Genomic DNA, 12,903 nt, shown 5'->3' with positions numbered 1-12,903 from the left:
TGTGGCAGCATGATGCACTTAGCTCTCAGCCTTAAGTGATAAATATTCACTTCCCAGACCCCTCTTGAAAACTTGTGCGCAACTGCAAAGTTGTACTGTACTAGTTGTTTAATTAGTAAGTAACAAAGAAGCCTGCTTGAAAGGTGTTTTGTGATGCACACAAACATGCAAGTGTGTGTGCATACAAAGGCATATAAAGATACATGCATAAAGACATGTGAAAACACACAAAACATACCAACATACATGGTAGCTAAACTACAAATACATGCCATATGAATGAGATCTCTTGCTTTCTAGGTCAAATGCAGTCATGCACTGACAGCAACATGCAAGACAAGCTAGGCTTGTATTTCCTACACAATGTAATGTATACATTTTGCTTGACTACACAATCAACAATTAGTATATGCAATCAATACCTCTTTTTTCTACTGTACCACATAATACTTGTACATGTTCCTGGATGGTGGGGTAGTATCATTAGTCTTATCATCAGCGAGGTAGTGCTTGCAACCGAATGAGCAAAGGCAGAGGTAACAGGTCGGGGACACTGTTGCAGCACAATAATGACTAGTGGCCAGCAAATGGCAATAACATTCACAAGGGATTCATAGTAAGTTTGCAACATTCAGAAGAGGGACCACAGGTGACATTCAAGGTAAGATAAGCTCGAGACGGGCTAGCTGCTGCTTTCATGGGACTGTCAATGTTACCTTTTGAACTCCCTGAGCCTCCATTTCCAGAAGAGGTGGAGGAGGATGAGGTCGTGGTGGCTTGGGGGGAGAGAGAAAAATAGGGGAGGATGATTAAATTGTCCCTAACGGGGGGAGTGTCATCAAGCACCAGTTAATGCTGGCAGGTTGTTGCATGCCCAAGGATATTTTATAAGACGTAATACCTGCGCTTGGGAGGAGGATGAACAGAGTATACTATGCAGAGACTGGATAAGGACAAAACCTGACCCGGTAGCTTATGCTTGGACATAATATAATTTATAACCATATACAGTACGTAGAAATAACTGACTAACCAACATAATGACAAAGGGTATATTGATGTATAGTTCACCATATCCTTAGATATACCTTTTGGGCAGTGGTTATTTCAATAATATATGCATGTCTCGCAATTGTAGTTTTCACTCAAAATTGGCAAGTACAGTACAGTACTCTATATCTGCATTGCATAATTGATTTAGAAAACCAGGAACATTTGTAGGAAATCAACTAAGGAACTTTATTATAAATCTAATATTAGAATGAATGATAATAATCTAATATTAGAATGAATGATAATAATCTAATATTAGAATGAATGCTTGATTTTTAGTAAACTGTGATGACTGGCCTGTAAGGCACAACACTAAAGTACAGTATGCTGTTCACTGCACATGAAAATGTGCTAATTTGCTGATGTTTCATCTGATGGGAAAACCAAAACAAATGGAATTTGCAAAACAAGATTAATCCAAGCAATTGCTGGCTATTTTAGTATTTGCAGAAGCAAAGAATTAAAGTTGAGGTTGGAAGAAATGTGACAGGGAAAGAACAACACTAAGGTGAAAGATTTCACAAGAATTAGGAGAGTTAAATTAATGTATACTCCTACTGAGAGCTACAGCTACTTTAATAAAAAATTTCACTTTTTACTAATCAATCTTCATACACAAAAAAACATAGTTTTTTAAAGAGTATTCCATTGCAAAACAAAAAAACCCTTTTTAACTACCTACAATAATGCAAATATCAGTCCTATTAACAAAGTCAAGTTTCTGTTACAAATGCAGTCACTAAAATAATAAAATAAGATACAAGTTAACACTAGAATCAACAATATTACATGAGGCATTAAAAGTTGCATCAATCAGTGCCTATGGAGTCATCTTCTTATCATCACAAGAGCAGATGTTATGCTAAAATGCTTGAAAGTAAACTGAACTTCCGCTTTCCTAAGCTCCTACCTACCAAAGTGGTGAAATACTCATGACTTCTTCATGCCCAAATTGAGAAAATCTACAAAATTCACCAAGTACACCTAAGAAAGTAAACTACCGTACAGTAGTTTCCATAGCTCATCATTTACCTTGTTATTAACTGATGCTGCCCTAACATCATTCCTTCAAACTCATTTCCAACTGTTGGGAACGTATCCATGAATTTACGAAAAAAACAAAATATTGTTAATATTGTGTATGCTAATCATTGAATCACTGACTATGGTAATTTGAAGTGTGCAAGACCAAAGAAAGATAGGGGGCAAAATAAATGGCAATACTGTACATCACTATTATCATTGCCTTGCATTTCTTCAACTTAAAGATGCAAAAGGCATTACCAAACTCCTTTTTTCTTTTTAAATTCACCTCTCAGAAACTGAAAGACACTAGCGCCTGGTGGTACTGATATTGATGCATGACAACTAAACTTATTTGAACCTGATGCTTTTCTTCTTTTAATCTATATAATATTCATACACAAGACTAAACACCCTAGGATGTGTGATGAAACAGACAAACATGAAAAGCTCAGATATGCTCAAGTTTAGCTCATCATTAAATGTCGGGGACATATGATCTAAGCTGTTGCGTTGTCAGGGATGTAACTACCACAATCAACCGTTAAATGTTTCAGATTTAGTAACAGTGCAATTGTAACAGAAATCTCGACTAACAAGTAATGCATGTAACTTCTACGGGGTGCACTACTATAAACATTAGATGAAAGAATATATTAGGTGACGCACTGTCTTATCCCAGCCATTCCCAGCTCTGAGTAAGAGAGGCAAACAAGCATAAAAAAAAATATCATAGGAAGAGGAGTAGATTTCAGACACTTAACACTGAAGCTTTGTCCAAAATCATGAGAACTATATCTTGCTACAAACATGCACCATGTATACCCATTGTGAACCCTTTATTGACTCTCAGGTATGTATGAGGCATCCTCTGTGTTAGCGACATGATATTATACCTAACAGGTCAGAGCATAACCTAAGGAAAATACTTTCTTGTTTTACTTCATAAACTGTTTTTCTTTAATATTATAAGTAAATAGATTTAGATTATGCCCTATGTATTTGCAAGTGACAAACAGGACAGCATCCCTTCATAACACCAAGAAAGTACGTATAGCATAAAATTAAAAAAAAAAGTTTATGAAGTAAAACAAGAGAACAAAATTCACTTTAGATTCAATTCAAAGGCAATAAGATATATAAAAAAAATCTGAAAGTACTTTAGCAGTTTTTTAAGCTGTATAACCCTGCAGGATATCTAAATGCCTCCCATTCATGGCCAAGTCACCATGAGGCTTTTCCTACCTTGATACACCTGAAAGCACAAACTACAAAAAGATCCTACTCCAGAATTGTTTAAAATGAGTCAACATGTCACCTACTGTTAGATATCCATCCCCTATCATCAAATTTTACCCCCCACTGTGAGAAAATCAGAAGAATAACCCAGGTTAAATATTACAAGATTATCTAAATGTGGGCATTCAAAACTCAAACTTTCCAAAGGGGCAGTGTGGTTAAGCCTTCATCACACAATGAGGTGAAGTGGTCAGCCTTGCACTTCCCTAACTAAGTCAGCTACCCAATGCAAAGATCAAGCAAAAACTAGTGACCTTGAACACAGGAGGCAAGTGCTGCTCTAATCAGTAATCATTTCCTTAATTTCAATTTTGAACTGTAAATTAGAGAACCTCATCATTCAAAAAATAGTCACAAACCAAGATATAACACTGGTCCTGAAAGACTCTTTACATTCCCAGTGCAACCCAGGACAACCACCCAAGTCATTGCATGGAGGCAATCATTCATCTAATCTAGTCTAATACCTGGATACCAAAGCTACTCCACAATTCTATCAACTCAATTTAAATTTAAAGATACACAATACATAGTATAATATATATCCAGAGTAAGAAGCACCCATATCTAAACTAAGAACTGCATGGCACTTAAGGCTAAAAAGATTAAAATTCTGCATCTTTGCATAAATAACTACCATCCACAATGAGGTAATCTTTGATTACCTCAAGGAGTTGTGATACTACCTTACCAGTTGTTCCCACCCTGTGTGTGTGTTGGCATTATGAAGGGAATCCAGCCATAAAACTTTGCTCCAGCATGCCTGATGGCAACCACGTCACCGGAGTTGGTATCTGCTACATTTCCTGGACTTGCAGTGGGACACATCCCATTCAGTTTTTACCTTACAGCCACTATCAGGTAATTGTAGCTAACCCACACAAGTGTGGACAATGGCCTTTAAATAGAGGAAGATGTATCCCCTCATGTTTGAAAGGTGACCAGCCCTAAGGCCACCTGAGGCACCCAATTTGTTTAAGGTGGAGCTGTTAACAACACCCTAACCTAACTCACTGCATGATCCATTATCGGGGCATAACCCATTACGCCAAAATACAATTCGCAAATCAATGAACATCAGGGTTCCCAATAGCTGTTGGATAAACTGAGGCAAATGGCTTAAAGAAACTTCCCAACAGTTTCTTCCTGCCAAAGGATTGAACCTGGGATCATACACTTGTAAGGCGAGTATGATGACCATTGCACCACAGGTTGCCAATAAATGACTTATTACCCTGAAACTTATTAAACTGCTCCCAATGAACAAACCAGTTCCAGGCAGCAGGCTTTCAAATACTCTAAAAGACTCCAATATTTTCAATAATAAACACATTGGAATATGCAATAAATCCCAAAAATGTGTATGTGTAGATATGATCTCTCCCTAACCAGGATTCCTAATGTAAACACTTGACATGAAAACTCCTGAAATTCAGCACCAAAAAAAAAATCCTCTCAGAAAGTGGAATATCCTCTTTAACTATTAGCCCCAGACCAGCCCCACATACGAGACACAATTACCTTACAATAGATGAGCTGATCAACACACTGAGAAGTATCTAACCATAAGGTGGAAATGGCCTCATAATAAATCTGCCAACTGGGTTTGTTTAACAAAGTAAACTCCCTCCCAGCACAATATAAATCCATAAATTTATAACCTAACCCCTTGAATTCGATGGTAGCAATACACACCATATGTAAGTGTCCCAAAAGCATATGAAACTACATAGATATATGTAATGTTAAAGAAGGCATACAACATCCACACAGAACTGAGGAACAACTCGATTTGAAGCTGTTCCTGATATTCATTTTCTTTTAATGTCAACAAATGAACACATGAAATTACCTGTGCTTATGCTGAGCACTAAAACTCTTAGCCTTTTCCATTTTTAGCATACAGTACTTGCAGGGTACCTCCAGGGACAAGGTATGAAGGTGAACGATTTCCTAATTCTCAAGTTTATTTGAATCTTAACTATTATGAGTCACACAAGTCAGGGGCCTTGGGCTGGCTGTATTAAGAGATGCTTGACTCAAGACAAAAGGCTAGGACACTCACAAAAGCTGACCTTACAACACCTCTTTTAGCTAGGGAAACACACAAGACAGCCAAAAAGGTCCAAAAGCATCACACAACACATCCACTCATTTGGGTCAAATCAAAAGAAGGTGCATAATACAAGCAGACTTGCTGCCAGTAATTTGTGTTTAAAAGAAAATGAAATACGACAAAGAAAAGTATTTTTATGAACAAAATATAGAGAAATGTCCTGGAATGGAAGTTTTTAAAAATTACCTCAGCCTATCAATGGCCCAATATACAAGCACACACCTTACATATAAATATACAATACTTAAACTATAAGTAATAACAACTTGATTAATGTACTTATATAAAAAAGAAACTTGCAGGAAACCAACTAACCTTTCAGTATGTTGCTCATCAATGGTGACGCGGGCATGTAAACATCTACAGGAACAGACAGGCAAGCGGTCAATGGTATAAATAAGCTCGCAACATAACAAATAAGGTGAGATGGGCAAGGGTGCAAGATTTCACATACAGTACATCCGCAAATCAGGAAAAATATACCTGACTTTTGTTTAGATCAAACTTGGAACATTGTTGCAGGACAGGTAAGTAAGTCATGTTGTTATCAGTATGGTAAGTTATGTTAATTGTGATGCATATAGATATAAGCAAATTAAAAGCAAATGATATAGTACACCATGCAAGTTTTAGGTATTCTGAGCAAATATCTCATTCAAATGGGATCATGTTAACCAGAATTTTGATTATAGGAAATTTCTTAATGTAAATATTTAGCATTATCAAAATTCTGGTTTCTTTAGCACCTGGATAGCAATGGCACACTGTACTTCTGTCCTGCAGGGGATTGATGTCTTCCTCATGCATTAACTCTTTTCCCCTTCCATGCATTATATTCTGCACTTCGTGGGTTTTTGCTTACAAAAAAATGTGAAGTCTGCAGTACCTTGCAAAATATAATACCATATCATGCAAATGTTGAAAAGTGATTACTCTATACTGTAAAGCAATTATTGTCATCTTTGAAATGCTTCTACACATAAAGCAAAATGGTCAACTGACTGAAAACTCCAAAACATGATGACTGGTGACATAAGCAAAACGGCAAGAGACCATGTTAGCTGCAATGAAACAGTCAGCCTGTGGCTTTAGTATCTACATGTGTCTGGATGATGGGTGAACAACAAGGTTAACTAATATGGGTCTAATATTTCTCTGCAAATTAAGTTTTCAGTGATTAAAACAAAATCAGTAGAAGCTCAATTAACTTTACTCTATATGGATAATTTTCCAAAAGAACATAAGCTCACTTGCTTTTCTTTTTTTCTTCAGAACGATGGATACTGTACTATAGTTCAAATTAAAAAAAAATACTGCTAAGTCAAATATTTGTTCAACTACTAATAATATTGTACTACTGTACTTACTAAAAAAAACAAAAACAAAAAACATTACACAACAAACGCTTTCTGTGCCGAAAGTAGATTCAAGTCTCGCCAATGCATAATCATTTACATTATAATAAGTATACTGCACGCTTAATGGTTGCAAGTATTCACACATCATTTGACTAGTACAGTACTTCAAGGATGTGGTATTTCTTATAGAAAGACTCACCAGTCAACTTTAGCACCTACTCCACTTTTGTATGGAATTCTTTGTTTATTAAATTGCATTACAATGAGGGGGAACTATGCACCAAATATAATAAAATAAGAGACAGGTCTAAATTCATCAAGATAATTTAATCATAAATTGAGTCAGCTAAGTGTTACTAGCCTTGATATGTACACGGCAGGTCAAAAACCGTGACTAAATTCTTGCCTCGGACACTGTCACTTATTTAGTGGAGAGGGAACATTATAAAGGCAACAAATTATTTTTCACTAACAGGGAAGCACAGTATAACTCTGTGAAATGTTAAAGCATTGCCCCTTTTCTATTCAACATTCCAACTCATGTGGGCTCTCTAACAGATTTTTAAATTCTATAACATACTCTAAAAAAGGTTTAATGTCATGTTTTTCTGAAACTGTAAAGTGTTGTACAGTACAGTACATATGTAAAAGCCAAAAAATTATTCACTCATCCAGCTCTCCCAAATAGGTCAAGATATCAGATCTTACTTCTGGTTAAGAAGAAACATTGTTACTACTTATTTGCAAGTCACATAACTTTACAATTATTTTTATATATTTTTATACGTGCTATACATCATGCAAGTTATTAATACTGTACTGTACTGTACAGTATACATAATTGAAACCAGTAACAATCAAGAGCATTTACTTGAAATGCTACACTAGTTTTTGTGAGAAATATTAAGATATTTGATAACATATTTTCTAGGTCAGCAAAGTATATTTTCTTAAAGAACAATAGCAATAGAACTTGGATCTAATGTCATTCTTCAGTTTCATTCATGGTTCGTTTAATGGTACCATTTTAACTTGAAGTAATTGGTGCTGTAAACTGTCCTCTTCCTGTAACGTCAGTGCTGGAAGAGTAAATGGAATAATTCTCCAAAAAGACCTCGTGTTGTTTCATCATGAAGTTAAGTTTCAACTCTGTTTCTAAGTATAATTGAGCTTCTACTTCTATATTTTACCATCATGTTAATAATAAAATTGTATAATGTCAAAAGAGTAATGTCCTGTCAAGTACTTTCACCCAACATCCAATACATGGTCAAAAGACTGACCACATCAGCTGCTACTGGATGTTGTTCACACCATCAAAATTTCCCTCCAAGATGTTAGTAACTTAGCAATACCTTGTGATTCATATGCTTGAAAAAATTTTCTTTTGCCAGTTATAAGGGGGTGGGATTCAAGAAAAGCAGCTGGAATTACTTACATAAAAACCACTAACCTGGGGAATCATGGTGTATAATAGGTAGGGGGAGGAGCTAAGACGGTATACTCACTATGTATTACACCTACACGTGCTAAAAAGGCTCACTCAGGGGGTTTAGATGTGAGGCCTACTCGTATCATCTTTCTTTGATCATTAGTTAATCCACAGAACCACGAATGCTTAAAGTTACCCAGTAATTAAAGGGGGGGCTCAACTGAAACAGTATGCAATAACTACTACAGTATTGATTCACAAAATGGAACATTAATAAATATAAGCTTGTTCTAGACACACTAATTATTTCTAGTTGTTTTGACTTTAACAATATTCTACAAAAACCTTTTAAAAATACTTTCCTTGATAAAAGATAATTTCAAAATTACTTAAATGACATTTTACAGTATAACATTTCTCAACACTTTCAACACTTAGGGTACTTAAGTGTAATAAGATACAATATATATCTGAAGATGTTAAGTGACAAGCCCTCAAAGGAGTATTTTACAAGTCTTCTTGATCATGAAGCTTCAACTGAAAAATCTCTTTATAAGCAATAAACACCAAATTAATGATATCTCTACTCTCATATATGCCAAGCTGATGCCACTCAGTCATATCAAAGACAAGGAACATAGACGTACACAAGATAAAGACAGAGGCAGAAAAATAAGAAATGAAAGCTATATGAATAAAAAACTGCTATATTTGAAGGATAACACAGAATTTGAGAATACCGTACTGTAGGTAACTTATCACCAAAAGGTGATCCATTCTGAATAATGACTAAAAAAGTTTTTATTAATGAATCAAATGCAAATGGTAAAATGTCAAACCCTTAACTCTTCCCCCTGGCACAACTGATTCTAAGACAAAGGAAAAACAATCAGTTAGAAATATTTTCTTGGTGTTTCCTCTACTGTACATCTAATTCCTAATATGAAAATTTAATAACTGCAAAATTTCCCTTCATGATTAAATAAATGATTAAATAAACCATGTGCTGTACCTGTTATAGTTTTCTTGAAAAAGTTTATGATATACAGTATTCAAACATTTTGAGAAGACCAATAAACAATTCCTTTCTGGCTTGTCCTTTTACACCTCTAAGTCTCTAGTTCATTGTTTTCTTTAATTACTGTATCACACTCACTGAAACCTTTATTGAACATTCACTCAAATCAATAAATTTTTAGATCATACTAAACTAGGCACTAGATCCCCTTCTTCAAATTTAAATTTAGCTCTTTACCTGTGCCCCAAGACAAATAGTATCAATGGACCTATGATCTTCCTCTTACAAAAGTAAATTTTGTTAAGATTTAGGAAGTGATACATGACAGAGGGTTGGATCCAGGCCAATGTAATCAATGCACTTACATCACTCAAAAAATAATTTTTTCAGTGCAAATGTTGTCATCCCACTTGGATGATTCCCAGAAAAAAGATTTCCACATGGACAATTATAACAAAAAATCACCCATACACCTCAAATTTTATAAGAAATACTGTGTTTATTATAGGATTATATTATGAATTATATTAAGACGAATGAATTACTGTAAAGCAATAAAATATGAATTAATATTAAGATGAATTATAGGAATAAAATATGAATTACTACAGTAAAACCTCATTAAGGCGGACCACGCTATGCCAGATACCACTTTGTTTTATTTCATGAAAAAATATAGGCTGAAATATCTGGCTTAACATACATTTATCCAAGTAAATATTAGTTAATCACAGTATAGTATTGATTAAAAATACGGTGTTGCAGAATGAGGTGTACTATTCTATAGACTATTTGAAATCAGGGCTGGCTGCAACTACAAAAACTGAAAGATTACATCAGTCAAATTTGAAATCTGGATCCAACACTGTGACAGAAAGAGTATCACATACTGTATACTACATTGTCACTCGGCTCTTGGGAAACTATTTTCAGTACACTACTGTATATAAAATAAAAACCCTACAGGGGTACTAAACACTAGTATTTGCTCCACTAACTTACAAATACTCACATGCCTGACAATGTGACAGCAACACCATTCAAACAAAATAAGTAAATACAACAGAAGAGCACAATAATAATCTTCATGTCATGTTCCATATGCAAGCACACGCACAATCCTTTGGTTCACTCTTCTTCCTAACATTCTTATAGCCTCTTCTACTTATCCTACCTAAGTCACACAAGGTACACACACACTTACACAATTTCTTTGACATACCTTTCTCATTCATCCTTCCATACTTTACAGACTACCCCACTGAAATTACCAATAATATTATATCTGAATGCCTTTCTAATCACTGCGACGCTAGGCACTAGCATCTACATTATTCACTGAAGACCTGGGTTTGAAATCTCAAGGCCCATAGCACAAAACCTCAGTACCTGTACAGTACAATGTCAATACTACACTGTACTGTACTACATTGGCTGCCATTTTCATGTCAAAGCTTGAAAGGTATGGTTTTATTTATTTTTATTTAATTTTTTTTTTACTCATGTGCAAAGAAATGTATATTCCCTTTACGTGTTTGCCCTTAGGACAAGTATTTATTTTACCTGTATATTGTATACTGTACATGTATGTGTGTACCGGCTGCAAAAATGCCAGCAACTTTAAAACTACCATTAAGACATTCTTGGGTGCATCCGCGAATAATTGAGGTCTGCGAATTGTGAGGGCATACTATACAGACAAAACTTTTGTAAGAGTGATTTTAGATTCAGTAATGTGGCAGCTATTATCAAATACAAGCAATTCCTAAATATCACCATTTAAATAATCATAACACAAAAAACAACAGCTGATGCGAGGCAGCAATGAAGAGTGATGGTGCGAGAAATATAAAAAAGCCCATACCGTGAGAAGTTCCACGGAGATTCCACATGAACGAGTCATCAGTATGCTCCATCAAACATTGTGAAAGCGAGATACGAAAACCCCTTTGATTTGGATTTAATAAAATCTCTATTTATAATATTTCTGTACATTTATTGATCATTTAAGCTGTTTCTATACTGTACAGGCTACAGTACATGGCTTGTGGGAGTTCACACAGTTCTTTACCTTGAGTAGGGGTTACTTTAGTATAGAAAATGGGTTTTACATATACAGTACAGTATATGTACAGGGGGACCTGAATACAGTACAGTACTGTATACCGGTATGCAAAATTTGCTTTTATGTAATGTTCCCAGAACATAACCCTGGCATACTTTGAGACCCTACTGTACTGTGTATATCAAATCAGATACTGTACTGTACTTATTTGCTGGAATGAGAGTGACTTCATAGAGACTGTTAATACAGTATATACATAATGTATTTATCTGGTAAGATGTATTTGATTACCACACTTGCAATCAAGGAAGCAAAACAGTATTGTTCTCGTATTTAGACATAATTCATATCATCATTTTTTTAGTAAAACCAAAATGGAATTAATATACGTACAGCAAAATTATAACCAGCTCGGCATTGTGTAAATTTATTTTCATCAAATACTGTAAACATGTGTCAGACTGTGTGACAATATTTGCTCACTGTATCAGATATATTTTCAAGAAACCAACATCAAATGACTCCTACAACAACAGTGGTCACTAATTAGTTTTGCTAATTGCATGAAAGACAATGTAAGAACTTAACTGAACTGAGGTAGTGCATTAGACCTTAGGTCTCCATATTATGCTAATGCTGTACAGTATAACCTTTCAAGAGCTTCTAGTACCTAATAACCTCTAAAAATTTCTTGGATAGAACACAGTATCAATGTTTCCCATCTTTTAAATCACTCAACTTATAACCAAACCTTTTGAGTTGTTACTTATAAGCAATTTTGTCTCCCTTTTTTGTGACTATCCATGTCAGGCTAAAAAGAATCTAATTATAGTTCTCACTAAGCACCTACAGTATATGACAGAACACTAACCCATTCACATCCCATCTCAGCAGCATCAAACATCACTACTATACTCTCCAGAGTACATACTTAATGGGTGATATACAAATCTTCACTCAACACATGTGTGTCTATTTAAGTCCACAAAAATGGATTCAAGATACAAATCTCATCGAATCGCAAATCCAAGTCTTTCATACAATTTCCATTTGTCATATCACGCACACTTTTCTATAACTACCCTTCACTCCCCTCTTGTACTTATCCCCAGTAAGCTTTGCTATAACCATTATAATATACTGTAGTACAGTTTTACTCAACTGCATGCTGAAGTTGAATTAAACGTCATCAATTGACAATACAGTACTTCTATACTGTATATTTAAACTTTAAATCATGTTATCAAACACTATCACAATATATATTTCATAACATACTGCAAGTAGTACTCTCATTATCATAACACTTCAATATGATTTGAATACACTACTGTACAGTAAATTCAATAATAAGCAAAATCAGATTTCACTATAAAATTCCTGAGTGAAATTCTGTACATGTAGTAGCTTTATCCAATGACTCAACATCTGAATCACCCAGGAAACTTACGTGTAGGGCCTGGCGTAGGAGTCGGGCCCATCATGGCTACTTGCCGGTAGTTGGTCGGCAAGGACATCCTGAGGCCAGGCTGAAATTTT

General features: G+C 35.1%; 1 protein-coding gene across 24 annotated transcripts in view; it reads right to left on the bottom strand.

The window, feature by feature from the left end:
- The window catches only part of LOC121868013 (SWI/SNF-related matrix-associated actin-dependent regulator of chromatin subfamily E member 1-like), a 70,045-nt gene that overhangs the window by 46,492 nt on the left and 10,650 nt on the right, over window positions 1-12,903 (bottom strand). For 9 of the 24 annotated variants that reach the window (XM_042368224.1, XM_042368230.1, XM_042368232.1 and 6 more), the window contains exons 2-4: window positions 12,815-12,893; window positions 5,807-5,851; window positions 717-776 (exon numbers count right to left, since the gene is read on the bottom strand). In XM_042368224.1, coding sequence (XP_042224158.1) covers window positions 717-776; window positions 5,807-5,851; window positions 12,815-12,893 — 184 coding nt within the window. Of the gene's footprint in view, window positions 1-716; window positions 777-5,806; window positions 5,852-9,120; window positions 9,151-12,814; window positions 12,894-12,903 lie in introns of all 24 variants that reach the window. The other 15 variants (XM_042368229.1, XM_042368233.1, XM_042368242.1 and 12 more) reach the window with 5 other exon arrangements.

The sequence above is a fragment of the Homarus americanus genome, unplaced genomic scaffold (genome assembly GCF_018991925.1).
Source record: "Homarus americanus isolate GMGI-L3 unplaced genomic scaffold, GMGI_Hamer_2.0 scaffold37032, whole genome shotgun sequence".
In the NCBI taxonomy this organism is placed as follows: domain Eukaryota; kingdom Metazoa; phylum Arthropoda; class Malacostraca; order Decapoda; family Nephropidae; genus Homarus; species Homarus americanus.
This window is presented reverse-complemented; position numbering and strand designations above follow the sequence as displayed.